The sequence below is a fragment of the Coenobita brevimanus genome, chromosome 1, assembly GCF_032717465.1.
Source record: "Coenobita brevimanus isolate Jiangsu-jjx chromosome 1, ASM3271746v2, whole genome shotgun sequence".
Classification (NCBI taxonomy): Eukaryota; Metazoa; Arthropoda; class Malacostraca; order Decapoda; family Coenobitidae; genus Coenobita; species Coenobita brevimanus.
The window spans coordinates 34,808,359-34,836,015 of NC_136954.1; the positions used below are offsets into that span (position 1 = coordinate 34,808,359).

The following is a 27,657-nucleotide window of genomic DNA, read 5'->3' on the forward strand; positions in this document are numbered from 1 at the left end:
AGAGAGAGAGAGAGAGAGAGAGAGAGAGAGAAATTGTGCTTGGTAAAGACACTGAAAAACAATGGAACAAAATGACACTCCTTAAAAATGTGAAAGCAAATTGTGATATAAAAACAGGGAAAAAATTGAGTGACAGAAATAAAAATGAGGAAAACATATGAGTTGCGTGAATAAATTTGCCTCGTGATGGCAATAAAATAATAATAATAATAATAATAATAAAAAGGTAATCTTGCTGTGTACGATACAAAAGAAGGTTTATAAGTCCTGTAACGAGAGAAATCTTTACTGAGCTGAATAAAGGCAATGGCTGTGGTCGGATTAGTGAGTTGTGATGAGTGATGGTAGTGAGTGGTGATGAGTGATGGTAGTGAGTGGTGATGAGTGATGGTAGTGAGTGGTGATGAGTGATGGTAGTGAGTGGTGATGAGTGATGGTAGTGAGTGGTGATGAGTGGTGGTAGTGAGTGGTAATGAGTGATGGTAGAGTGGTGATGAGTGATGGTATTGAATGGTGATGAGTGATGGCAGTGAGTGATGGTAGTGAGTGGTGATGAGCGATGGTAGTGAATGGTGATGAGTGATGGTAGTGAGTGATTGTAGTGAATGGTGATGAGTGATGGTAGTGAGTGGTGATGATTGATGGTAGTGAATGGTGATGCGTGATGGTAGTGAGTGGTGATGCGTGATGGTAGTAAGTGGTGATGAATGATGGTAGTAGTGGTGTTGAGTGATGGTAGTAAGTGGTGACGTGATGGTAGTGAGTGGTGATGTGATGGTAGTGAGTGGTGATGTGATGATAGTGAGTGGTGATGTGATGATAGTGAGTGGTGATGAGTGATGGTAGTGAGTGGTGATGAGTGATGCTAGTAATTGGTGATGTGCTTGTTGTGAGTGGTGATGAGTGATGGTAGTGAGTGGTGATAAATGATTGTAGTGAGTGATGTGATTGTTGTGAGTGGTGATGAGTAATGGTAGTGAGTGGTGATGTGTGATGATAGTGAGTGGCGATGAGTGATGATAGAGTGGTGGTGAGTGATGGTATTCAATGGTGATGAGTGATAGTAGAGTGGTGGTGAGTGATGGCAGTGAGTGGTGATGAGCAGTTGTAGTTAGTAGTAAGTGATGAAGATAGTGAATGATGATGAGTGATTGTAGTGAGTTGTAAGTGGTGATGATAGCAAGCGGTGATGAGTGACAGCGGTGAGTGGAGATGAGTGATGGTAGTAAGTGGTGATAAATGATTGTAGTGAGTGATGTGATTGTTGAGAGTGGTGATGAGTAATGGTAGTGAGTGGTGATGTGTGATGGTAGTGAGTGGTGATGAGTGATGGTAGTGAGTGGTGATGTGATTGTTGTGAGTGGTGATGAGTGATGGTAGTAAGTGGTGATGAATGATGGTAGTGAGTGATGATGTGATTGTTGTGAGTGGTGAAGTCATGGTAGAGAGTGGTGATGTGATGGTAGTGTGGTGAGTGATGGTAGTAAGTGGTGATGAGTGATGGTAGTGAGTGGCGATGAGTGGTGGTGAGTGACGGTAGTGAATGGCGATGAGTGATGGTAGTGAGTGGTGATGAGTGATGGTAGAGTGGTGGTGAGTGACGGTAGTGAATGGTGATGAGTGATGGTAGTGAATGGTGATGAGTGATGGTAGTGAGTGGTGATGAGTGATGGTAGAGTGGTGGTGAGTGACGGTAGTGAATGGTGATGAGTGATGATAGTGAGTGGCGATGAGTGATGATAGTGGTGGTGAGTGATGGTATTCAATGGTGATGAGTGATAGTAGAGTGGTGGTGAGTGATGGCAGTGAGTGGTGATGAGCAGTTGTAGTTAGTAGTAAGTGGTGATGATAGAGTGATGATGAGTGATTATAGTGAGTTGTAAGTGGTGATGATAGCAAGTGGTGATGAGTGACAGCGGTGAGTGGAGATGAGTGATGGTAGTAAGTGGTGCTGAGTGATGGTAGTGAGTTGTGCTGAGTTGTGACAGTGAAGGTAATGACAGTTGACAGTCAGTGATAATGATGGTGGTGATAGAGAGTGCTGGTGATGAGTGGTGATGAATGAATGATGATTGAGTAATGGGTGATGACAGTGAGTTGTGGTGATAGTGTTGATAGTGATGACGGTGAGTGGATATTACTGTAAGTGGTGATGATAGTGAGTGGTGGTGACAGATGACGTTCCTGATCTCGGTGGATTTCTCTGATCTCAGCTGAATCCCAGAATCCTGCCCCCCCCCCTCTCTCTCTCTCTCTCTCTCATTCTCTCATTCATTTTCTCCCTTCATCTCACCTTCCATTAACATCAGCCTCCCATACCGCACCCTTAGAAGAATATTATCGTCAAACTTTAACTAGAATATAAAGCTGGAATCGTCACGTCCATTCGATAAAACACTGGATTTATTTCGGGAGTGTGATATAATACGGGGTTGTTTGGAATATGGTACAGTTAATAATACCAGTAGTCCTATTCACTGCCCCCTGTGACTCAGTAACATAGATTTGTGTTATCTGTAAAAGAATAGAGACTGGTTTCTTTGACTCACTCATCTGTATTAAATCATTTGTTGATAACGGGAATGCGAGTAAAATGCTGGAGAAGACTCGACCGTGAGGGACTTAGGCCCATATTCTCGATGGGTGAGGAGGCTCCCTAACACCTGTTCTTAGCGATTTATTCTTATATGTTGCTGGTTAACATCGTTTCGTACGTTATGTATGTAAAGTGAAACAATATGAGAAGAATTTACAATACACAGAAGAGGACTGTAAGGTGAATTATGCAAAAATGAATTGCTAAAGAAAAGGTGTTAGGGAGCTTCCGTAACCGACGTGACTACCTGCCTTCATATCAGGCTTTAGCTCTTATATTTATGCGACTAGTTTTAAAATCGAGAGTGGCGTAATCATCTCTTTATTAAATAAATGTCCTCTCTTTAATACTTTTCTTTGCCAGTTTGCTGCTAATTGATATAAATGGCTGTCATATTCAGGCAGAAGTCCCAGCTGTCAATGTTTAAATCTATGAAGTCCTAGCTGTCAGTGGTTAAATTACAGTGTCTTAGCAGCCAGTGTTTAAATCTGTTAAATCTGAGTTCTAGCTGTTGGTGTTTAAATCTAAGAAGTCCTAGTTCTCCATGCGTATCTCAAAGAAGTCCTAGTAGTCAGTGTTTAAGTCTTAGAAGATCTAGCTGTCAGTGGTTAAATCTAAGATGTCCTAGCAGACTGTTTAAATTTAAAGAATCTTAGCTGTCAGTGTTTAAATCTAAGAAGTCCTAGTTGTCATTATTTAAATCTAAGCAGTCCTAGCTGTCAGTGTTTAAATTTAAGACGTCCTAGCAGTCAGTATATAAATCTAAGAAGTCCTAGCAGCTAATGTTTAAATCTAAGAAGTCCTAGCTGTCAGTTTAAGAAGTCCTGGCTGTCAGTTTAAGAAGTCCTGGCTGTCAGTTTAAGAAGTCCTAGCTAACAGTGTTTAAATCTAATTGGAACACCCCTTATGCCAATTTTTGATTCACCTGTGAAATCAACTTAAGGTACCTCATGATTATGTTATTCCCTTGAGAGAACTCTGCCTTTAAAATGTTAAAGGTATGGGCATTGAAAGGTGTAGCAAATTGTCAGTTTTGTTTTATTTCCCGAGTGACTAACTGTGTAATTTGCCATAGCAATATCTTTTTATTGTGATCTTTGTATGTGCAGACCCCACAGTAGATGCTTAGTTTATTTATTTATTTATTTATTTATTTCGTTCTTTCCACGAAACAGTTATCGAATTGGGGGCCATTCCCGTATTTCCTAACCATTTCACTTCAAACATAGTACATTAAGCAAATATACACAGACACTTTTCTCTCATTATTATTGTTATTATTATTATTATTATTATTATTATTATTATTATTATTATTATTATTATTATTATTGCTATTATTCTTATACCTTATAAATATTTTATGCAATCAATGGTCTGATCATGTAAACACAAACATTCTGTATATTTAGTGAAGTGTGTGAGTTGTGGGAACACAAATCCAGTGTTGACCAACTTTTGCGAGGAGTCTGAGTGCTGGCGACTCTTTTGTGGGAACTATCCGTCATCCCCTTAGCAATGTTGGCAGTCTTTACTTAGTGTATTGTATATGTTAGTGTTAAGTTAGACGTAATTATGTAAATCAGCCAGTCAGTTATAAGCAGAGAGATAACACGGGTTTATCGGGATTCCGTCTGATTAATTAACCGATATTAAGAACAGCATCAACCATCAGGAGTCAGTTCCTAGGAGGCCAAAGATATGGCTGATGATAATGTAATAACGTGCTACTGACATTTACTCCTTCACTACGAGGCTGTCTACGAGGGATAATGTAGTGGAGAGAAAGAAGAATAGTGGCCTTCCTACCCTATGCCTTTCCACTTTATCCATTGCCTTACTCTTGTCCACTATATCCACTAGTCCCGTTCCATGTGCCCGAGAAGCTTGAGTTTAGTATTATATGGAAGCTTAACGAATCCTACTGGGGTACGAGTTAATGTGGATAGACACAGCAGTGAAGAAGGGCAGAAAGGAAGAAATGTAAGGAATCGAAAGAGGGAAAAATGTGAAGAGGACAACAGAATAGGCATGTGATTAAAGAGAAGAAAGTGAAATGAAGAATTTGAGGTCAAAAATGAGAGGTTAGTGAAATGAGAGGATCGTGATGGAGATGAAATTTAGAAAAAATGAAATATTAGGAATCAAGAGTGAAAAGAGATGAGTGAAATGTGAGAGCGTCTGAGTATTATGAATGATGATGAGATTCACGAGGAGGATCATGGGGGGAGACTTTGGAAAGAGTATAGGAGAGAAAAAGGAAGAAAAGATAAAAAAACAGGCAGATTATCAGCATGTTCACTGCTCTCCCTTATGGCTTCACTAATTCCTCATAAAATCACCATCACCCCTGTTACCACATGAAGTTTCGCAGCCTACAAAAACAGATGATGGATTTAGTGCCAATGTGTTAAGAGACGTGTAGAGGTTGCCGGGGATCAGTCCTTTGGTGTGTCATGGCTGGATTAAAAAATGGTCTTTGTAGGCTATGTCCAGAATCTGATGCAGAAAAAAAAAAAAAACAATTAGTAATATAATGAGAAAGACGTCCTGTTGCTTGAACTTTTATAGGTAAGATGCAGACTTTATTAATCCTTTCACTGCTAAAGATCCTAAGCGGCAGTAGAATCGCCTAGTAGTAGCAAAATTTAAAAAAGAAATCTCAGTCGGACTCCAGGAGCTAATGGAGGCAGTTTCTAGCACCCCCACTATCGGCCCTTAAAAGATATAAAATAATTAGAGAGTAGCAGTGCAAACTTAGTGTCATCATCGTAGTGTTGTGTAGATTATATCATGACATTAACCTCTGCCAACGAAGTTGGAGGACTTCATGTATTCACGTATGTTTTTCTGTCTCTCTCTTTGTCTAGACGATATCTCCAATAATTCTCAATGAAAGTCAATGAAATTTGGTGGAAGGGTGGGTCATGAGCCAAGAAAGAATTAAATTTTGGGCCGGATCCGGATCCGGATCCTATGTATTATATTTCCAAAGGTTCTGAATCAATTTCAATAAAATTTTGTGGATGAGTGGACCATTTAAGTCTATACTTTTTTTTTTTTTTTTTTTTTTTTTTAGCTTGCTCATGTTTTCGTTTTCGTTTTTTTTTTTTTTGGGGGGGAGGGATTATTTCACGTAGGTCAGACACAAAAAGACAATGCTACGGTTCTACATCGTTCTAATAGCACTTTTTCATGACTAGCGCCATATTTGGGTGTCTGTTACTACAGCTCGGCATTCAAGATGGACAGATGGCAATTTTACTCCAAGTTAAAGTACTGTAGTCTAGTTGTCAACATTGGTAACGAAGTCATCTTTCATCTAGCTCTTTCAGTTTCTTACACAGTTACGGGTATTCTCTGCATCTTATGAATACTTCTTTCGCTCCTTCACGTCGGGGACAGGGATGCCATCTTGTGGTGGCACCAGTATAACAGGGCAGCTCCGCTACCCGGCTATACAAACGTCTGTCAACTTCTTCCTTATCTCCCCAAAGGAGGAGGTTCAATCTGCAGTCTACCGGGTTCACGTTCACACATTAATCCCTTCAGTAGTGTGACGTAATTTTTGGAATGGTCTTGCTACCTTCAGCCGGTTTTATTGAGCTTTGAGATAGGAATCAGGTGGTGAAGGGATTATTAGATGACTGTTTTTAACTCCGTCACTGCAAACAGTTCTTCCAAAGTGAACATAACTGTCCAGAGGTAGTAAAGAAAATATATGGCATCAGGTTGAAGGGGTTTGTTTTATTCTTTCACTTCCAGACGCTTGTACTCTAGCTGTGTTCTGCATCCTGAATAATTGCTTTACTCATTGAGTCGGTGCTGGAGAGGGTCGCCTTCATGTGGTGGCACCTATACAACCGGGCTGTTCAATTGCCCGGTTACTACCAGTACCCTCCAACTACCGTACTTCCTTAGCTTCCGAAGGAGGATGGTTGACTGGAGGTGGAGGACAACTTAATCTTGCAGTCCAGTGGATTCAGTTTCACTCACTGTACCAATCAAACACCAAAAAATAACGTTTCTAAATAAAATTCTTCAGTGGTTTTCGAGTAGTCTCTGACAGTTTCTCTAGGAACAAATATAACTGTGGATCATTCATGTGCTGTATGTCTGTTCAACACCATGAAGGATAGATAATCACTGCATTCATTCCCTCTTGCCCTTTCTTCCTCCTCCATGAAACCTTCCCTTTTCTCTTCGCAGTTTCCTCTTTTCCCCTCTTGAAATGTTTCCTCATACTCTTCCCCTCATCTCCTTTTTCCATTACTCCTTCCTCCCCTCCCACATGCTCATACTTCTCAGTCACTCGCATTCCCTTTTCTCCTCTTCCTTCCTTTCAGTTCATCCTCCTCCTCCTCCTCCCGTGTCTCATCCTCACATCTGCTTTTCCTCTTTCCACTCTTCGTGTTTGTCGCCCTCCTTCCCTTCTCACCGCTTCTCACCTTCCCTTCCCCTCTCTCCTTTTCGCCTCATCTCACCTTCCCTTTCCCTCTTCCTCTTCTCATCTTCCCTTCCCTTCTCGGCTCTTCGTCTCACCTCCTCTTCCACTCACCTCGTCCTCTCTCTCTTCGTCTCACCTGCTCCTCCTCTCATCTCCTCTTCCTGTCTCTTTCTCACACCTTCTCTTCCCCTCTCTTTCTCTCACTTATTCCCCACTCCTTCCAACCAGTCAAACACTTCCCCTCCTTCTCTCGTCTTCGTCTAACCGCCGCATCCCATTCTTCCACTTCCTGTCTTTCAATTACTCCTTTTTTCTCAGAGCCAGACGAGGTTTTTATCAAAGGCGAAAAACTCTTTGCTTGTTCCCTGATTTCCGCCATGTTGTGATATTACTGAGAGGACGCAGGACACAGGGGACGAGGCGGAACAGGTTGAGTGAAAGGGAGTTAAGTATAGAATTTTGGAAGAATAGCCTGCCTGTATATTTATCTGTTGTATTTTTCCTTTTATGTCAGGTGGTAACTCTCTCTCTCTCTCTCTCTCTCTCTCTCTCTCACTTTCCGTTTACACTCTTTTCTCTTAATTTTTTTCGTCTGCTTTTCTGCTTGGTTAGACCATCAGTTTAAGTTATTATTCTGTTCTGATGTACGGATTTTCTAGTCAGCTTCAGTGAACTCTGTCATTCCTCTCTGTCTTTATTTTTTCTCTTACTCTCTCTCCCTCTCATCCAGTCTCCCTTTCTTGGCACGTTTTCTCCCTTAGTATTGGCTATAGAGTTCTTCATCCTTTTCCTCTTGGTGTGCTGTGGAATGCCTGAAGGGTGATGGAGTGACTATTGTTGACTGGTTAGTAAGATTGTTGAATGTGTGCTTTGTGAAAGGTATGGTGCCAATTGACTGGGCAAGTGCTTGTGTGGTCCCGTTGTATAAGGGCAAGGGTGATAAGTATGAATGTACTAGCTTTAGGGGTATAAGTCTGTTGAGTGTTGTAGGTAAGGTGTATGGTAGAGTGTTAATTATGAGAGTTAGAGAGGGTACAGAGGGAGTAATTGGTGGTGAGCAATGTGGCTCTAGGAGAGGGAGGGGATGCGTGGATCAGGTCTTTGCTGTGAGACAAGTGTGTGAAAAGTATTTAGCGAAAGGCAAGGATGTGTTTTGGGCATTCATGGATTTAGAGAAAGCGTATGACAGAATTGATAGGGAGGCTTTGTGGACTGTTTTAAGATTGTATGGACTTGATGGTAGGTTACTAAAAGGAGTGAAAAGTTTTTATGTAAATAGTAGAGCGTGTGTAAGAGTGGGAAATGCTGTGAGTGATTGGTTTCCCGTGAGAGTGGGGCTGCGACAGGGATGTGTGATGTCGCCTTGGTTGTTTAATATTTATATGGATGGTGTTGTAAGAGAGGTGAATGCAAGTGTTTTAGGTGGAGGTCTGAGTCTGGTTATTGTCGATGGTGGAGAGTGGAATCTTAAGCAGCTGCTATTTGCAGATGATACTGCACTGGTGGCTGATTCAGAGGAGAGATTGAGACAGTTTGTAGAGGAGTTTGGAAGGGTGTGTGAAAGGAGGAAATTGAAAGTAAATGAGAATAAGAGTAAAGTGATGAAGTGTACGAGGTTGGTAGATGGTAGGGGGATGAATATAGTTTTGAATGGTGAGTTACTTGAGGAGGTGGAGTGTTTTAAATATTTAGGGTCGCATGTTGCTATGGATGGAAGAATAGATGCAGAAGTGAAGTTTAAAATAAATGAAGTAGGAAAGGTGCTGGGAGGAATGAAAAAAGTGTTTAGATGTCGTTCGTTTAGAATGGATGTAAAGAGAAGGCTGTATGAGGGTGTTGTGGTACCGACTGTGTTATATGGGGCTGAAACATGGAATATGGGTGCAGCAGAGAGGAAAAGTTTGAATGTAATGGAGATGAGGTGTCTGAGGAGTATGTGTGGAGTGACGTGTATGGATCGAGTGCGGAATGATGAAGTGCGAAGGAGAACTGGAGTTGTTCGGGAGATGGCTGGTAGAGTTGAGCAGAGGGTGTTGCGATGGTTTGGGCATATGGAGAGAATGTATAATGAGCGATTGGTGAAAAAGATAACTAGATCTGATGTGAGAGGTGTAAGGCTGAGAGGGAGACCACGAATAGGATGGATGGACAGTGTGAAGAGAGCGCTGGATGTGAGAGGGATGTCTGTTGAGCAAGGAAGAGTGGCTGTGCGTGACAGAAATAAATGGAGAGAAAATGTGAATGAATAAATGATGATGCAGCCCTGAGGGGATATTTTCCCGCATTTGGTCTGATTAGCTAGTCAGGTCAGGTGCAAGTAAGGGGATGGGTCTATTATGATGTGGCAGGGGTAAACCAGCTCTGCTGTCGGGCCTGCTGTGGATATCACTGATTGCACTGCGCAGTTGACCCATGTGTGGTGTGGTGCGGTGAGGATCTGTCCCTTCTCCCCTTTGGGGCTAAGATGCGAATGACTGTGTTTGAATGGATGAGTAAATGGGGAGTGTGTCGTCCTGTCTCGGCTACCTCCCTTTCCATGGGGGAAGCAGCCTAGGTATATAGATAGATAGATAGATAGTTTTCTTTTATTTCCTCGTCTTCACCCGCCCTTTCTTAAAATTGGTCGTGCAGTTGTTCCCTTTCTCTTTCCTCCTCCTCCTCCTCCTCCTCATCATCATCATCATCATCATCATCATCATCCTCACTCTTCTTCCTCGTCTTCTTCCTCGTCTTTTCATTCTGGTTAGCATCCCTTGACGCATTTCCCCTTCTCATTAATCCTTCCTGCCACAGTTTCTCTCTCTCTCTCTCTCTCTCTAAGGAAAGAATAATTAGCTGTGGCTGATGAGAGAGAGAGAGAGAGAGAGAGAGAGATACAGACAGACAGACAGAGAGCAAAATAAGGGTACATTGCGTATGTCGTGAGAGTAAGCTGACCCATATAGACTCGTATACTTGTTGGTTAACCCGCCACATCCCTACCACTTTTTCACCACTGGTACCCCCCAATCCTGACCATTTTTGGACCCAAATTTTTTTGGCTCAAACTTTCGCTTTTGGTCAGAAACAATGGTCAATCACCAAGAAAGTGTTCACCGGGGTCCATAAGTGGCCTAAACAGGTACACCTTCATTACACCTGGTACCGTGTTCTGTGGAGGTGGTCTGTGGCTCTCACGTTTTCTATGGTATTATAAGTCTGGGAAACCAATAAAAGTAAATAGATATGTATTTATTACGAACAAAAAAACATGTGATACAAGAGTAAATTGGATTTTATACAAAAATAGAGGTGAAATAAGCATTGTTCCATCGGGCCAACCGAGCGAAATCGGCCAAACTGTTCACTGATGAATCGCTAACATTGCTGATTCATCACACATATCATTTTTTCTACTTACATAATACATCTCCAATAACATTATACCATTTTACATTTTATAGAACTGTTTTTACGTATTCACAGGCCTTTCGATAACAATTAGCGTAATGTTATCGTATATTTACGTAGTGAGTGAACTCGCTGTGACTGTTGTTTCAACTCGCATTGTGTTTTTTCAACCTACATAATACTTTCCTAATAACATTATACACTTTTCCACTTTAGAGAACTGTTTTGAGATAGTTTCAGGCCTTTCGATAATATTTAGCGTAATAATAGCGCATAATAACACAGCGGGTGAAGTCTCTATGATTATTATTTCAACTTACAACCTATTTTTCTACTTATATAATACTTCTCCACTAACATTACGCATGTTTCCACGATATAATTGCTATCACATAATTAGAGACCTTACTATTCTACTGAGCGTCATATTATCGCATATTTACACAGTGAGTGTTATCGCGATATCATTTGTTTCAGCTTACACTATTATTCAACTTATGAATTACTTTCCCACTAACATTACACCCTTTTCCACTTTATATAATTGCTATCACACATTTACAGACCAGACTGTTCTAGTGAGCGTAATATTTTCGCAGATTTACACAGTGGGTGTACTCGTGATATCAATTGTTACAACTTACACTATTTTTCAACTTATACATTACTTTCCTGCTAACATTACACCCGTTTCCACTTTATATCATTGGTATCACATATTTACAGACCAGACTGTTATACTGCCCCCCTGGGGGTAGGGGTTTTTTTCAGGAATACTCCCCCAGTATCCCTGCTTGTCGTAAAAGGCGACTAAAAGGGTTGGCGGAGGGTTAGTGCCCCTCCCCGGAAAACAACTAACTAAAAAAACAAACAATAAGCCTCGGACAAGGACTGACCAAACGTTGATGACCAAGGACCGGACAAAGGACATTGCAATTGGAACTTGGAATGTAAGGGGAGCAAATGATGAGGTGAAAGAGAGAGAGATTGTCCAGGTGCTTGAGGATGCGAAAGTGGATGTGTGTGGTATAACTGAAACAAAATGGAGAGGAGAAAGTGTGAGAGAATGGGAGTATGGATGGGGTATATGTGCAGGAGTAAGTGAGAATGAGAGGGCAAAGGAAGGAGTATGTATAGTTGTGAGTAAAAGATGGAAGAGGAGCATAAGACAGTATGGATCAGTTGGATCAAGGATTGTGTGGGTAAAGTTGAAAGTTGAAATACAAATGTGGGCGATTGTGTGTGTGTGTATGCACCAACGCAAGATCATGCTAGAAGAGTGAGAGAAGAGTTCTGGACAAATGTAGAAGTGTGCATGGAAAAGTTTGGAAGGAATGAGAGAGTGTTTTTGATTGGTGATATGAATGGTAAAGTTGGGAATGTGAAGGTGGATGGAATAGTTGGAGAGTGGGGTGTGCCTGCTGAGATAGATGAGAATGGGAGTGCGTTAGTGGACATTTGTGCTGGGAGGGGGTTGGTGATAGCCAATGCCCTCTTCAGGCATAAAATGATCCATAGGTATACATGGCGAGTGATGAGAAGGGTGGGTGGTGAACTGAGTGAAAGGAAGGCACTGATTGATTATGTGTGTGTGGATGAAAGGATGCGAAGATGTATATTGGATGCAAGAGTGTATAGAGGTTGGGGGAGTGGACTTTCTGACCACTACTTGGTGGTGGCCAGAATTGAAGTTCAAGTAAGATGGAGGAATAGAAGAAGGGAAAGACGAGAGGAAGGAGTAGTTGCAAGGAGAGTGGAAAGGTTACAAGAGGATGAGAAAAAGGCAGAGTATAAGAGAGAAGTGGAGGAACGATTGGGCAAATACGAATTGGAGCAGATGGGGGACGTGGAAGGTGTGTGTAGAATATTTACAGAAGAAATATGTGCAGCATGTGATGTGGTGTGTGGAAGGAAGAGAAGACGGAGGGGGGTGCAAGGAACAGCGTGGTGGACTGAAGAGGTGAAACGGGCTGTGGCACAAAAGAAGAAAGCATACAATGAATGGATGAGAAATAGGGGCGTGGAAGAAGTTGAGAGGCGGAAGAGAGAGATATATGTAGAAAGAAAGAGAGAGGTGAAAAGATTAGTAAGAGAGAGTAAGAAGAGAGTGGATGAGGAATTTGGAAGGAATTTGAGTGTAAAGTGGAGGGACTGTAAGAAAATGTTCTGGAAAGAGGTGAAAAGAGTAAGACAGGGTGGAAGTGAAGTTAGCAGGGGAGTGAAAGATAAAAATGGTAGATTACTAGTGGAGAAGGGAGAAAAAGTGAGCAGATGGAGAGAACACTTTAAGGAATTGTTGAATGTGGAGGATGGAAGTAATGCGAGTATAAGTGGCTGGGGAATGGCTGGGAGAAGGAGGGAGGTGAGAAGACAAGAAGAAAGTCAGTAGGATAGAAGTTGTGGAAGCAATGAAAGTTAAATCAGGGAAAGCCCCAGGAATTGATGGAGTGTGTGGTGAAATGCTGAAGCATGGGGGAGAGATAGTAGTAGAATGGATGTGGAAGATGTGCAGATTGGCCTGGGAGGAAGGTAGAGTCCCGGAGGATTGGAAGTCAGGTATAATTATTCCCTTGTACAAAGGAAAAGGGGAAAAAGAAGTGTGTGGTAATCATAGGGGCATTTGTCTTCTTAGTATAATAGAAAAAGTGTATGGTAGGATACTTATTGATAGAGTTAGAGAAAGAACAGAGAAATTAGTTGGAGAAGAACAGGGAGGCTTTAGGAAGGGAAGAGGTTGTGTAGATCAGATATTCATTCTCAGATCTTTAGTGGAAAAGTTTCTAGAGAAGGGAAAGAAGTTGTATGCGGCTTTCATGGATTTGGAGAAAGCATATGACAGGGTGGATAGACTAGGATTGTGGAAAGTGTTAAGAATATATGAAGTAGATGGGAAGTTGTTGAATGCTGTGAAGAGTATGTACGATGGTGCGAAGGCTGCAGTGCGTGTGGATGGTGAACTAAGTGAATTTTTCTCTTTGAAAGTTGGGTTGAAACAGGGATGTGTCATGTCTCCATGGTTGTTCAGTCTGTACATGGATGGGGTAATAAAAGAGGTACAAGGTAGGGTAGTGGATGTTGGAGTGGCCCTGGTGAGAGAGGATAGTGTTTGGAAACTCCCTGTACTGTTGTTTGCAGATGATACTGTGTTGTTGAGTGAAGACGAAGGGGAGCTGCAAGGCTTGGTGGATGAGTTTGAGAGAGTGTTTAAGAAACGGAATCTAAAGGTGAATGTAGGGAAGAGTAAAGTGATGGTCTTTGAGAGAGGTGAAGTCAGTGAATGTACAGCGAGGTTGGATGGTGAGGAATTGGAATATGTGAGTACGTTTAAGTACTTGGGTAGTGTGATGAGTAAGGATGGAGGTTTGGAGGGTGAAGTGCTTGAAAGGGTACAGCAGGGAAGAAAGGTTGCTGGTTCTTTGAAAGCAGTGATAAGAAACAGGGAAGTGAGCATGGAAGCGAAAAAGCTACTACATGACAGTATTGTAATACCAACTCTAACGTACGGAAGTGAAGCTTGGACGTTGTTGGAAGGACACAAGTCAAGAGTGAGAGCCGTGGAAATGAGTTATTTAAGAGGAGCCTGTGGAGTCACATGGAGAGACAGGCTGACGAATGAGGATATAAAGGAGCGTTGTGGTGTTGATGTGGATGTGATAGGAAGTGTTATGAGGAACACGCTGAGGTGGTTTGGCCATGTGGAGAGGATGGAGGGTGAAAGACTGACAAAGAGAGTGTATGAGTGAGGTGGAGGGGGAAAGAGTGAGGGTGAGGCCGAGGATGAGATGGAGAGATGGGGTGGAGAGGTATATGAGAGAGGGGGGTGTGAGTTGGGAGCAGGGGAGTGAAATGGCGGGGGACAGGGCGACTTGGGGGCGATTTGTTTGTGGCCACCCCAAACGGGATTGAGGCGTCTGGCAATAGATAGATTGATAGACTGTTATACTGAGCGTCATATTATCGCAGATTTACACAGTGGGTGTAGTTTTGATATCACTTCTTTCAACTTACACTGTTTCTCAACTTATACATTACTTTCCAGCTAACGTTACACCCATTTCAACTTTATATAAAACTTATCACATACTGACTGGCCTTACCATTATACTGAGCGTCATATCGCCATCCCACACAGTTTCAGTAGTGTAGGAAGTTATGATACTCTTTGAAACAGGCCTGAAGGGACAACGCAACATTGCACTCGGCACACTCGTACCTTGTGTCTTTTCTATGAGTGGCTGGTCTTACTGTCGAGTGCTTGCATACATGGCAGCGGCACTGGGGTTTACGACGGTTTGGTTGGGAAGGGATTGAGCTTGGGTAGTGGCGTCCTGCGAGGCGTAGGGGAATCTGGGCAGCCATGGGGGTGCGTGTGTGGTGTGTGGGCCTGTCCTGTGGGTACCTGGCGATAATTTCACGTGACACCTCCCTCACAAACCCCTCAAAGGTCTCAGAGATTCCCGTTGTCATGGCGTGAAGGTAGTGTGGGTTGAGGACCGTGATGTCGAGCGAGTGGAAAAAGAGCTTTTTGTACCACTTCACGTGGTCCTGGCACAGTCCATACTGGAAATCATGGAGTCTGACTGATCCACTTGCCTCATGTTGAGATTATAGTCAAGTACAGACTCAGGTTTCCAGATGTGGCGCCTCCTCTCGCTACGGTGATCAACGGAGTCTGTGCGGTGCATCAGGAGGCTGTGTACAGTCGACAGGAGGCAAACTTCCCTGTTGTGGTTCCACAGGGTGGCAAGGATGTTATATGCCTGGAAGAAAACCACCTCGTTCTTGTCAAGTTTCCTCCCTGTCTTGACCATATGGCGACGGTTTCTCTTTACTGTACCACAGACTCCGGTGTCATGTTGGTGGAGGAACCGAGCGAGAAGAGGGCTAGTGTACCAGTTGTCCAGGTACAACACATGACCACAATGAAGGTACTCTATCATTGTCTTCACCACGGCCCCTAAGAGTCCATTACTACGATCTTCTGTTATGTCTGTCTGTGCGCCCTTGTACAAGACTATGTCTTGCACATAACCAGTCTTACAGTCACACATAACAAAGATCTTGAACCCGAAACGGTGTCTCTTGCTGGGTATGTACTGGCGAAAGGAAATATTGCCTCTCCACAACACAAGACTCTCGTCTATGACGAGGTCTCTGAAAGGATTAAATTAGGAGCGGAACATTTCCCGTAGGTGATCAAACACAAGCCTAATTCTCCTCATTTTATTAGTGTTATTTGCATTAGCTGGATCTTCTGCATCAAAAAGTGGAGGCGGCCGAGAATCTGCTGAAATCTATTACGACTCATGACCTTTCCAAAGAAAGGTGTGATGGTCATTGGGTCAGTGGTCCAGTATGCCGGTATTTGATTTTTCCTGACAACACCCATCAAGAGAACCAGGGCAAAAAATAAGAACATCTCAGAAATTGTTACAGGATAGTCATATTGCTGGGAGTGCCTGCTGGTTGTACCCAGATGTTCACTTTCACAGCGCTGTGTTCTTGAAAAGAGGTTTGTCTGCTCCACTATGCGGCCCACAAACGCCTCCCCAAAGAACAGGTGGAAGAAATCCACCCTAGTGGAGCCCGCATGCACACCTGGAGCCGTGCAACCAGACTGCCACTCCTCAGTGAAAGGGTGAATGATGGGAGTAAAGTTACTCCCATCTTCCCAGTTCCACGAGACACTACCGTCTCCAGCCTCGTCCCCATCGTCGCCTTCGTCAGGGTCGGGAGGTGAGGGTGGTGGGGGAGGTTGGGGAGGTGGAGAGCGGCGCCCTTCATCACTTGCACTTCTCTTCCCTCTCCCTTTTCCTTTACCCTTTCCCTTCCCTTTCCTTCCTTTCCCCACATCCTGGGACTGTGGGGAGGAAGTTTGGGAATATTGTGGGGCGAAAGACGTACAAGGGAGCGGCTCCACCTCGTCTCCTCTATGCCCACGTGCACCACGTGCTCGTGCTGGCTCCCTCACACCACTTTCCCTTTCACCCCGCACTCACGCCACACCACTTTCCCTTTCACCCCGCACTCCCGCCACACCACTCTCCCTTTCACCCTGCACTCCCGCCACACCACTTTCGCCTTCCCCAGACAAAACACAAGGACCATACCTTATATGCCTTCTCGCCCCACCTTCTGATCCTCGAGGTGAAATTTTCTCCTTCCCCAACCACGAGGCAACATCACGTCCTAAGCCGCCGTCCTCGTCCTCGTCCTCGTCCTCGTCCTCGTCCTCATCAGAATCTCTCTCTAGGGGATGGAGAGAGGTCCGTGCATGTGTTTTGGGTGCAGGCTGGCCTTCCCTCGCCTTATGATACATAACATACCGCTTTTTCCACGGCGAAGGGACCTCCTCATCACTGCTGGTTATTTCCTCCTCAGGCTGCACATAATCACGATCCTCCACATCGTCATCAAGTGGAGAATCACTATCTTCAGCAAAGGCATCCAGGGCGGATTGTATCTCGTCCTCAGAGAGACCTTTACACGCCATGTCTGACCTGGGTCACTGCTAACAGGTGAGCGACCGAGACAAGGGCGCGCGCGGGTCATGTGGGGTCTGGGAGGCTGCCCGCCTGGTGGCAGGTAGGGGAGGCTTGGGTAGGTGGGCGAATCGAAAATCTCGTGCCAATTTTGTAAATTGTGAAAATTATGGACCTTGCAATTGCAGCGCGTTGAAGTACATCGACGGGATTGGCAGTGACAAAACGTGAGGACGTTAAAGAACGTCGACGGGACGCCACGGGTTAAAGAAACTCGTTACCACCTTGACTTAGTGACATTATTTTCTTATTACACTTTACTGTTCTCTTGTCTGTTATTGATGTCTTCGTAACATTAATTCCATAAATAACACGAAAAAGATTATTAACGCACCATACAGGCCACCGAAATAAACTCTGCCATTTTACGCTAACTTGCTGCAGATTTTCATCCTTTTGCAGTTTATTTCACGTAGCTCAGCAGCTGAAAAATACAACGCTTCGGCCCTACTCCCTGTCCACCCAGTCCACAGCATTTCATCGTGACTAGCATCAAATTCTAATGTTTATCTGTTGCTCCAACTCAGCATTCAAGATAGAGAGATGACAATTTTAGGCCAAGTTAAAGTAAAAACCGTGTAGTAGAGGAGAGTTGCTCGGTAGTCGCTTCAGCTGTTAACAGAACGAGCCTGGTCCAAATGTAGGGACGTATTCTACTGTATGTGGCATATGAGGCTTCGTAGCACCTCTTCCTCAGTGATTTATTTTTTTTATTTCTTATATTACACATAACTTTCCTTATTTATATCGTTTCATTATCTCCAGTACTTTGCCTCAGTAACTTATATCTAGATGATGAAAGGTAATGTGCAGAATAAATCGCTAAGGAATTGGTGTTAAGGAATCTTCAAAGCGACCGAGAATATAACTCACAACCTACACTTTTCAAGATAATTTTCCTTTCTCACGACAGATTGAATAAATGGTAAAATTTAGTAACTGACAAAACATGATAACTGGGATCAAATCCGCAGGTGTGGAGGATGATGGGGAAGAAGTAATTGGGAAGTCAGGTGAGATGTGATTGGAAAAGGAGTGATAAACAAACATAATGGCACCAAATATGATAACTGAAAAGAAATTATTAACATCGTAAGGATGATTAAAGATAACAGATAATGACAAAAAATTGGTACTGAAAAAGCAATACAGTATATTAAAAAAAAAAAAATAGAGGAAAGTTAAGAAGGCACTGGATGTAACAAAGAAAATTACACTGGAGACAAACTATTGTAAATAAGGAAGGAGATGGGAAAATTAATTATTAGTTATATTAGATAATGCAGATAGCAAAAGACAGTGAAAAATAATCTAAATCCAAATGACTGAAGCATAAAATTGAGAATCATTAAGTGGGGAGGAGGGGTATTAAGTCTGGGGTGTGTAGATTAATGCTGGGATGGGGGTGGGGGAGTATGGGGAAGTGAGTGAGGGAGGGGATGTGGCTAGAGATAGGAGAGGGGGGATAGGGAGTTGACTTGGATTAGTAGAGAGAGAGAGAGAGAGAGAGAGAAAGAGAGAGAGAGGAAATATTAATGCCAGTAAAGAAGATGGAGGTGAGAGAGAAGTGATGGAAAGATGAAGAAGGCAGGGCAGTCGGGAGGGAGACGGGGAGGAGGAGCCGATGAGGTGAGGGAAGGGAGGGAAGAGGAGAGGAAACAGATATCAGTGAGTAAAGGGAGGGGAGGGAGAGGAAGAGGGAGGGTGAGGGGAAAGGGGGGAGGAGAAGGGAGAGGAGAGGAGAGGATGGAGGGAAGGGGGAGGTAATAGAAAGAGGGGAAGGAGGATGGTAGTGAGGGGAGTAGGAGAGGAGGAGGAGGAAAGGGGGACGGTGGAGGTGAAGGGTACAGAGGAGGATGTGAAGGGATGAAGGTAAGGAGAGTAATTTGAAAGATGGAGGAGGAGTTGGAGGTAGAGGGGGAAATAGAGTTGGAGTGGGAGGTGGACTTTGAGTGAGAGGTGGACTTTGAGTGGGAGATGGACTTAGAGTGGGAGGTGGAGTTAGTGGGGGAGATGATTGATACAGGGAGCGATTTCGGACAGACAAAAGGGGATGGATTCTGAGGGGAGGAGCTACCAGAGAAAGGAAAGGAGGAGGTGGAGGTAGCGAGCGAATGAGGGGAAGAGGCAGGGAAGGGAGGGGGAGAGAATAGGCAGTGGAGAGGGGAAAGTCTTCCTAGATAGAAGGGGGGGGGGAGTAACTGATGAGTAGAGAGGGTGAGGGGAAATAGAAGGGGAGGAGACAGAGAAGGTATGAGAGGAGGAAAGAGGAAGTGGGAGTGTAGAAAAAGGGAAAGGAAAAGGTGAAAGGAGTCAGAGATGATGAATGGAGAGAGTATGAGAGAAAAGACAGGGAGAACGAAAAGTTGGAGGAGGAGGAAGAGAGAGAGAAGGGGGAGGAGGAAGAGGAGGGGGTGGTGGTGGTGGTGGAGGTGGAGATGGAGGTGGAGATGGAGGTGCAAGTGGAGAGGGAAAGGAAGGAAAAATTGAGAGAGGTCCAGAAAAAGAGGAGGAGTAGGAGGATGGGGTGTGGAGGAAGGAGAAGGAAACGGAGAAGCGGGATAGTGAGAGGTATAGTGACAAAGAGAGGAGAGAGGAAAGCGGATTAGGAAGCCATATTTATGGCCCAAGTATTTCCTCTTAGTACCCCTCTGGCCAGGTTGTGCCATAGGGTCTGTTAGCAAGCTTACTCGTGCGGGCCAACTCCCACTGTCAAAGATCTGTGGCACCTTCACTCTGGCACTCTTGGGATTCTCAGGTGAATAAAATCGTGGGGTGTTTGATAGAATTGACTACTAGAGTTATACCGACCTTAAGGGGGTTAATATTGAGGGTATTAACATTTAGGCTTCTGAGATCCACTCTCAGCTGAGGAGAAAATAAAAATATATTTTGCGTTAGCTAGGACAAAAAACTACAATTGTCCCAACCATGAGTGAGAAGATTATTAGCCTTGTATACACACACACACACACACACACACACACACACACACACACACACACACACACACACACACACACACACACACACACACACACACACACACACACACACACACACACACACACACACACACACACACACAATTTTTCGCTGTTTTATGCAGTGTTTTCGTGTTTTTTCCCTTATGGTCTTTTTTCTTTCCATTTGTATCACACACTTCCTCAGTTGTATCTTGAGTTTCTTAATGGCTTCCTTGTTATCATTTCCAATTTTTGTTCTGTTTCTTCGTTCCCCTTGTTCCCTCTTTCCACTTTTGTTATCACTTCTATTCACCTTTGTCTTGCATGTCATTTGTCACTTCTTTCGTTCTTCCTGCTGCCCCTTTCACTTTTATCATCACCTTTTCTCACTTACAGATCTTCCTTTCTCTTCCTTTCATCTCTGTCTCTCCCTCCGTTAGATTTTTTTTTCTCCTCCACTCAGTATACTACTTGTTTCTCTTCCATTCTTCTTCCTTCCTTTCCTTTTACAGTAAATTTGTCTTCCATTGTATCCATCTCTCCCTTCTTCCCTCCCTCCATCTCTAGTATCACGCTTCCATGATGTCTCACTTCCATCTTTTTCACTAACTCTCTCTTTCTTTTCTCTTTCTTTCCCTCTCTTTCATCAGCCGTAGATAATCCTTCTTTCCTTCAGTTTCTCTACCTCTTTACCTCCCTTCCCACACTTCCCTGTTCCGTCAGTAACCCATCTTTTCCTCCTTCCCTCCCTCCCTGGTTTCCTTCATTTCAGTATCTCCTCCATGCATTCCTTTTTCTCATGACTTTCCCTTCCACTCTAATTTAAATACCCCGTCTTCTCTCCCTCCATCCATCACAATCGCTCCTATATTCCTCCTCCTTTTATTTCCGCCCCCTCCCCCACTCCTTTCTTCGTCCTGCCTTCCTCCATTTCATTCGCTTCTGTCTGGCTTGTTCGCCTTTGTGACGACAGAAGGGGGTTGCCCCCCCCCTTTTTTTTTTTTCAGTTCTCCAGTAGAAACTTGTTCTCTTGCTAGACACAGATTACCAGCAGAGGAAAGGGCGATAGTGGCCAGTTAGAGAGAGAGAGAGAGAGAGAGAGAGAGAGAGAGAGAGAGAGAGAGAGAGAGATGGATTTGATATTTTTTGCGTGGAATAATTATTTTACATTATGTAGCGAAATGTACATGTTTATTAATAGTGCCAAAGATATGAAGAATGACTTACGTAACTTGTTATATTTGGAGGTAGCGTGTGGTTTGTAAAATATGTTTAAATATAGATAGAAATATGAATAAATATAGACTGCTGCGGTGATGCTTGTGGTGATAATAGTTGTGGTGGCTCTGTTGGTTTGGTTGATATGGTTATGGTTGTGGTTGTTTTTGTGGTTGTGCGGTGATGATGGTGACTATTGTTGTTGTGGTGGTGGCGGGGGAGGGGTATGGTGTTCGTAGTATCTGTTGTAATTGTGGTTATTGTTGTAGTTTTTGTGGTCTTTGTTGTTATTGATGTTTTTATTGTTGTGGTGGTGGGAGTGGTAGTAGTAGTTTTGGTCGTGGCTGAAGTTACTTGAGACTTTAGTGAAGGGTATGGTGATAGTTGGGCGGTGTGTGAAAATGGTGGTAGTGGTAATGGATGTTATGGTCATGGTTTTGTGTGTATGTTTGTGTAGGGGGGTGTGGGGAAGCTGGTCACAATGAAGGGAACCAATGAGTGGAACATCATGGGTACCAGCACTCCCATTGGCTAATTAGGATAGTGGGCGGAGCTTAGAGCAGCAGCGTCACAAGTTTGCCGCCTCCTGTTGGCCAAGAACTTATTATAGTGGAAGGAGACTGTGCACAGCGTGCTTTTTCCTGCATAAGAGAAACTTGAGATAAAGAAAAAAAAAATGATTTCAACATTAGAGTACAATTTTAGACGAAGCGTTATTGAGTGCTCGGAATACACCCGGGACTCACGAAGCAAGATCCCACGTTGTTTTGAGCAGAGAGAGAGAGAGAGAGAGAGAGAGAGAGAGAGAGAGAGAGAGTGTGTGTGTGTATGAAATTCCTATCTCTAGTACTTATCCCTACCAGTATCTCTTCCTCTTCCCTGACACGTGACTTCAGACTTTATGCACAGTTGGCAGCACATGAACCTGGGACAGTGTCTGTGTGAAGTGGAGGTCTACCTACAATTTCCAACGTTCCTGCATCACAGTTACTTGGTCATTTCAGCTAACATTTAACACTTCCGTTCGTTCATGTCAGTGCCACCAAAAAACTGTGATTGTCAAGGTTGTCAAGTGTACCTCCGCTACACACTGGTGTTGTACCAGGTTCATATGTTACCAGCTGTACCTTCATTTTATCCCGGCTTCAGAACTTGGTGACTCATCTTTCTTTTTTTTCTTCACCCAGGCCTCCTACGGCTCCAGAAGATTTACCAGTCCCTCCGACCAGCCCGAGAGTCCTTTGAGATTCGGGTGGTGAGGCGTGTCGAGTCGGCCCATGATGCCCTGGCCTTCCTTAGGACCCTGGAAAGCAGCAGCAGGTGAGTGGATGGTTACCTGGATGCGTGCTTGGGTAGGGTGTTATTTTATAGCTATATGTGTTGGTCTTCTTTACCACTTTGAAAAGCAACAGCAGGTAAGTGAATGGTTAACTGGGTGAATGGATAGATAGAGTGCTATTTTCATAGCTATGTGTGATGGCCTTTTTTAGGACCTTGGAAAGCAACAGCAGATGAGTTGTAGCTGGATGGATGGGTGATTGGATGCAATGTTCGGTGCATTGTTACAGTACTACCATTTATACATGGGGCAAGAAAAGCAACAGGTAGCTTGATGGCCACCCGGATGGATGAACGAATATTTAAGCACTTAGTTGTAACTAAGGTCATCCTAAGATTCTGGGAAACTACAACAGGTGAGTGGATGGTTACCTGGATGGATGGACTGTTAGACTGTTAGGTGCATCCATACAAGATTGTTATTTATACATGGCATTTCTTTGACCTCTTTCAGTCCAGTGGCTTCGTAGATGCTAACACATTTATCGCTACGGAACTCTATCACTGACTGATTTGGAAACTTCTCTGTGATGAAATGACCAGGTTTGCAAGTGGTGTGCGAGTATTCCCCTGTAGCGTTGATTCAATTTTAAACAAAGTTGATGAAAAGGTAGACGGCCAGCCAAGGGTTTGACCATTATTTTATTTTTGAGAACAGGCCAACTTAACATGACCACCGCATTTCCAAACAAACTGCTTGATGGCAGTATGATTTTCATCACGTGTACGTCCGTCTGTGTGTGTGTGTGTGTGTGTGTGTGTGTGTGTGTGTGTGTGTGTGTGTGTGTGTGTGTGTGTGTGTGTGTGAGAGAGAGAGAGAGAGAGAGAGAGAGAGAGTAATTATTTTAACTCAATTTTTCATCTGTTAATTGTTCAGCTGTCTCACCAGTAATGTTGAAAGTTTACACCAAGATGAAATTATGATGATAGGTGTATGTACAAACGCTCGTTCGCTTGTCACGTGCTCACAGAGCGCACTTTACTGGGTGTTGTTGAGAAGACTGTGTTGGTGTTGACGGGGGCGGTAAGAAATCTGCCGCAGTAGGGAAACAGTTCTTATCCACAAACCAAACTTTAATTGTTTATGACAAGCGGTATGGTGCAGTCTCTCTCTCTCTCTCTCTCACCAGCTTCCTCCCTTCCTCCCTCACTTTAAGCAATGAAGGCATTTAAAGTTTGCACCTGGCGTTATGTAGCTTTTGTTTGGCCGTGTATGCAGCACAGAATGGCCCAGCAACGTCCTCTACACTTGCCCCCAGTGAGCGTGTATTGTCTTGGGCAGAGGGACAGTACGCTGGGGTGTCCTGCATTCTGTGCGGTGCTGTATTGTATTTTTTATGATATGATTCGGCCCCCTCCGCCTCTTTGTTCCTCCCCTCTCTCTCTCTCTCTCTCTCTCTCTCTCTCTCTCTCTCTCTCTCTCTCTCTCTCACGTGTGCGTGTGTGTGTGGGTGTGGATGTTGGTGTGGTTGTGTGTACGTAACACAGGTTCCCTTTGCCCCACCTGTGAAGTACCCCTCCGTAATTCAAGAAATTGTACATAAACAGGGAAAAATGAGGGAATTTAAAGGAACAGTGAATGCATAAAGGAGAGAGAGAAAATAAAGAAGGTAAATATAATGAAGGAACAAGGCAGGAACTGGAGAGGGAAACGAGAAAGCAGGAAAACGAAGAGAAGAAAAATGGGGGTAATGTAGGGAACAACGAATAGAGGAAGAGGAGGGAAACGATACTGGGAATGTATGAAAGAGATGCCAGGTACAAGACAGAAAGTGGAGAGAGAGAGAGAGAGAGAGAGAGAGAGAGAGAGAGAGAGAGAGAGAGAGAGAGAGAGAGAGAGAGAGAGAGAAATATCCACTCCTGCCGCTTCCCTAGTCTCACTGCTGAGAGAGAGAGAGAGAGAGAGAGAGAGAGAGAGAGAGAGAGAGAGAGAGAGAGAGAGAGAGAGAGAGAGAGAGAGAGAGAGAGAGAGAGAGAGAGAGAAAGAGACAGAGAGAGAGAGAGAAATATCCACTCCTGCCGCTTGCCTAGTCTCACTTCTGTATATACACACACATACTGTACTGTATATTTCTCTCTCGTCTTACCTGGAGAGAGTGCAAGTCAGGTCGAAGCTGTTTTATCTTCCCAGTAAACACCTTTTCAAATATGGGTACAAATCTTAAAACGTTTGTGTTAATATTCCCTAAAGCAGTTTGGTAAATAATAACACTGTAACTTCTCATTGCAGTGAGTCTGTTTAGTCTGGGGATAAGTGGTTGAGTGGTAGGAGGAGTTGGCTGCTGTCTGTAAAGCCGCATGATCGATGCCAGGTTATGTTAGATCGATAAAAACTTCTTGAAAACAAACTGAAACTGGACACAAAACCCACCGAACTTTCATTATAAAAAAACTGTCACATCAGTCCTGAATGAGAGATATCGCAGCAAGTATTCAGTATGGACGGAGGGTGTTAGCACCTGAGTAGTGAAGTTTGTACGGCGTTGGTAAAAGAACTAGGATATCTGTGTTGAGATCGGACACATAAAAACAAACACTCCAATAACTTTTTTATGTACTTTATTCTGAATACTCCCAGCAGATTCTATTAGACTTTTTTAAGCTGTGAGGAATTAGACACACCCTCATTTAACCCCTTTAATTAACCCCATTATTAGAAAACTGCCAAATAATACAAAACTGACTTCATCGTCGTGGAAGGTTTTCGATTTTTTTGTTTTTGAGAGAATGGATTACCTTACGCAGGTCATGTGGGGATATTTACAGCTCATACAATGTTTTCCTCTGGTGCTGGAGAGGGCTGCCTTCATGTGATGGCATTGATATAACCGGGTGGCTCAACTGCCTGGTTTCTTAAACCTCCTTCATCTACCTCCCTGTCCCCCCAAAAAGAGAATAGTGGACTTGAGGAGGGACAACTTCAGCCTGCGGTCCACTGGGTCCACATTTCAGATTATCCTGGGGCTGCAACAAAAACAGCAACATCAACAGCTTTAACACCTACAGTAACTACAACAGCCAAGAACAACCACAACTAAGAAACAACAAAATAATAATAATGATAATAATAAAGATATTAAAAATCTTAATAATAATAATAATAATCCATCCATCCATCATCCAATCCTACGTTGCCCCATGAGGAGCGTAGGAGCCCGAGGCTAGGCAGTTGGTCCTGACAGTTAAGATGAGAGTGACCAGCCTCACTCATCCCTGAGTGGCATTACGTGAGCAATAAACCCCAACCATCCCTTGGATATAAACCTTCACCGGCTCAATCCGATTGGAGCACAATAATTACCCACTAAACCACCAGGCGCCAAAATTTGGTTATATGGTTACCACCCAGCGTGGTAAATAGTTTCCTGGTGTACAGGAACCATTTGGCTTGTCACTCAGTGTAGAGTCTTCCATAGGCAGAAGAAAGAGGAAAGAATGAAGGAATGAAAGAGAGAAGAGGGAGTGTAAAGTCACCCTTAGGCAAAAGGACGAGGAAAGAATGAAGGAAAGAAAGATAGAAGAAGATGGAAGGAAAGAAGGATGGAGTAGAGGACAGGGCAGACACCCGACAGCAGCACTACATTGAGTGAGTGGATGGTGAGCGCCCCCACCTACCACAATAATAATAATAATAATAATAATAATAATAATAGTTTATAATACTAATAATAATAATAATAATAATGATGATGATGATGATGATAATTAGTAATAATAATAATAATAAAAATAATAATAATAATAATAAACTCTCTTCATGCTATTTCATGACCGATTTTATTGAGCCTAGAATAATCTTTCGAACTCTCGATGTTGCATGTCGCATTTTTTGAACATCCTCACTACGGCCTTCATAAGATGAATAAATCTGGTATGTTGTGTATGTATTGTATGAATATATGCGAGTTCACCGCCTGGCAAATCTCATGCAGTAATGTTTTTAGATATTTTTATCACTGGCTATGCAATACAAACCTTTCATATTACCCCTGCTGACATCAAAAGGTTGTATTTAACTCGGAGAAATACACGGCACACACGAGGTTACAGGGATGTGGGTTAATCCCTTCACTCCCGACACTGTTTTTATTGTTTATTCTCGCTGTTACCTGGCCATTGAACTTAGAAGAGGCTTTATGAGCTGGATGGGTTAAATAACACCTTCAGTAACACCACTGCTGGGGTGTTGGCCTAAGTTGGATGGGTTAAATAACACCTTCAATAACACCACTGCTGGGGTGTTGGCCTAAGTTGGATGGGTTAAATAACACCTTCAATAACACCACTGCTGGGGTGTTGGCCTGAGTTGGATGGGTTAAATAACACCTTCAATAACACCACTGCTGGGGTGTTGGCCTAAGTTGGATGGGTTAAATAACACCTTCAATAACACCACTGCTGGGGTGTTGGCCTAAGTTGGATGGGTTAAATAACACCTTCAATAACACCACTGCTGGGGTGTTGGCCTAAGTTGGATGGGTTAAATAACACCTTCAATAACACCACTGCTGGGGTGTTGGCCTAAGTTGGATGGGTTAAATAACACCTTCAATAACACCACTGCTGGGGTGTTGGCCTAAGTTGGATGGGTTAAATAACACCTTCAATAACACCACTGCTGGGGTGTTGGCCTAAGTTGGATGGGTTAAATAACACCTTCAATAACACCACTGCTGGGGTGTTGGCCTAAGTTGGATGGGTTAAATAACACCTTCAATAACACCACTGCTGGGGTGTTGGCCTAAGTTGGATGGGTTAAATAACACCTTCAATAACACCACTGCTGGGGTGTTGGCCTAAGTTGGATGGGTTAAATAACACCTTCAATAACACCACTGCTGGGGTGTTGGCCTAAGTTGGATGGGTTAAATAACACCTTCAATAACACCACTGCTGGGGTGTTGGCCTAAGTTGGATGGGTTAAATAACACCTTCAATAACACCACTGCTGGGGTGTTGGCCTAAGTTGGATGGGTTAAATAACACCTTCAATAACACCACTGCTGGGGTGTTGGCCTAAGTTGGATGGGTTAAATAACACCTTCAATAACACCACTGCTGGGGTGTTGGCCTAAGTTGGATGGGTTAAATAACACCTTCAATAACACCACTGCTGGGGTGTTGGCCTAAGTTGGATGGGTTAAATAACACCTTCAATAA

The 27,657-nt window shown here is 43.5% G+C and overlaps 1 protein-coding gene across 1 annotated transcript in view; it reads left to right on the top strand.

The window, feature by feature from the left end:
* LOC145393576 (glutamate receptor 1-like) overlaps window positions 1-27,657 on the top strand; it is a 732,257-nt gene that overhangs the window by 522,345 nt on the left and 182,255 nt on the right. Inside the window, exon 5 of the mRNA XM_080267710.1 lies at window positions 22,347-22,479. Coding sequence (XP_080123836.1) covers window positions 22,347-22,479 — 133 coding nt within the window. The remainder of the gene's footprint in view (window positions 1-22,346; window positions 22,480-27,657) is intronic.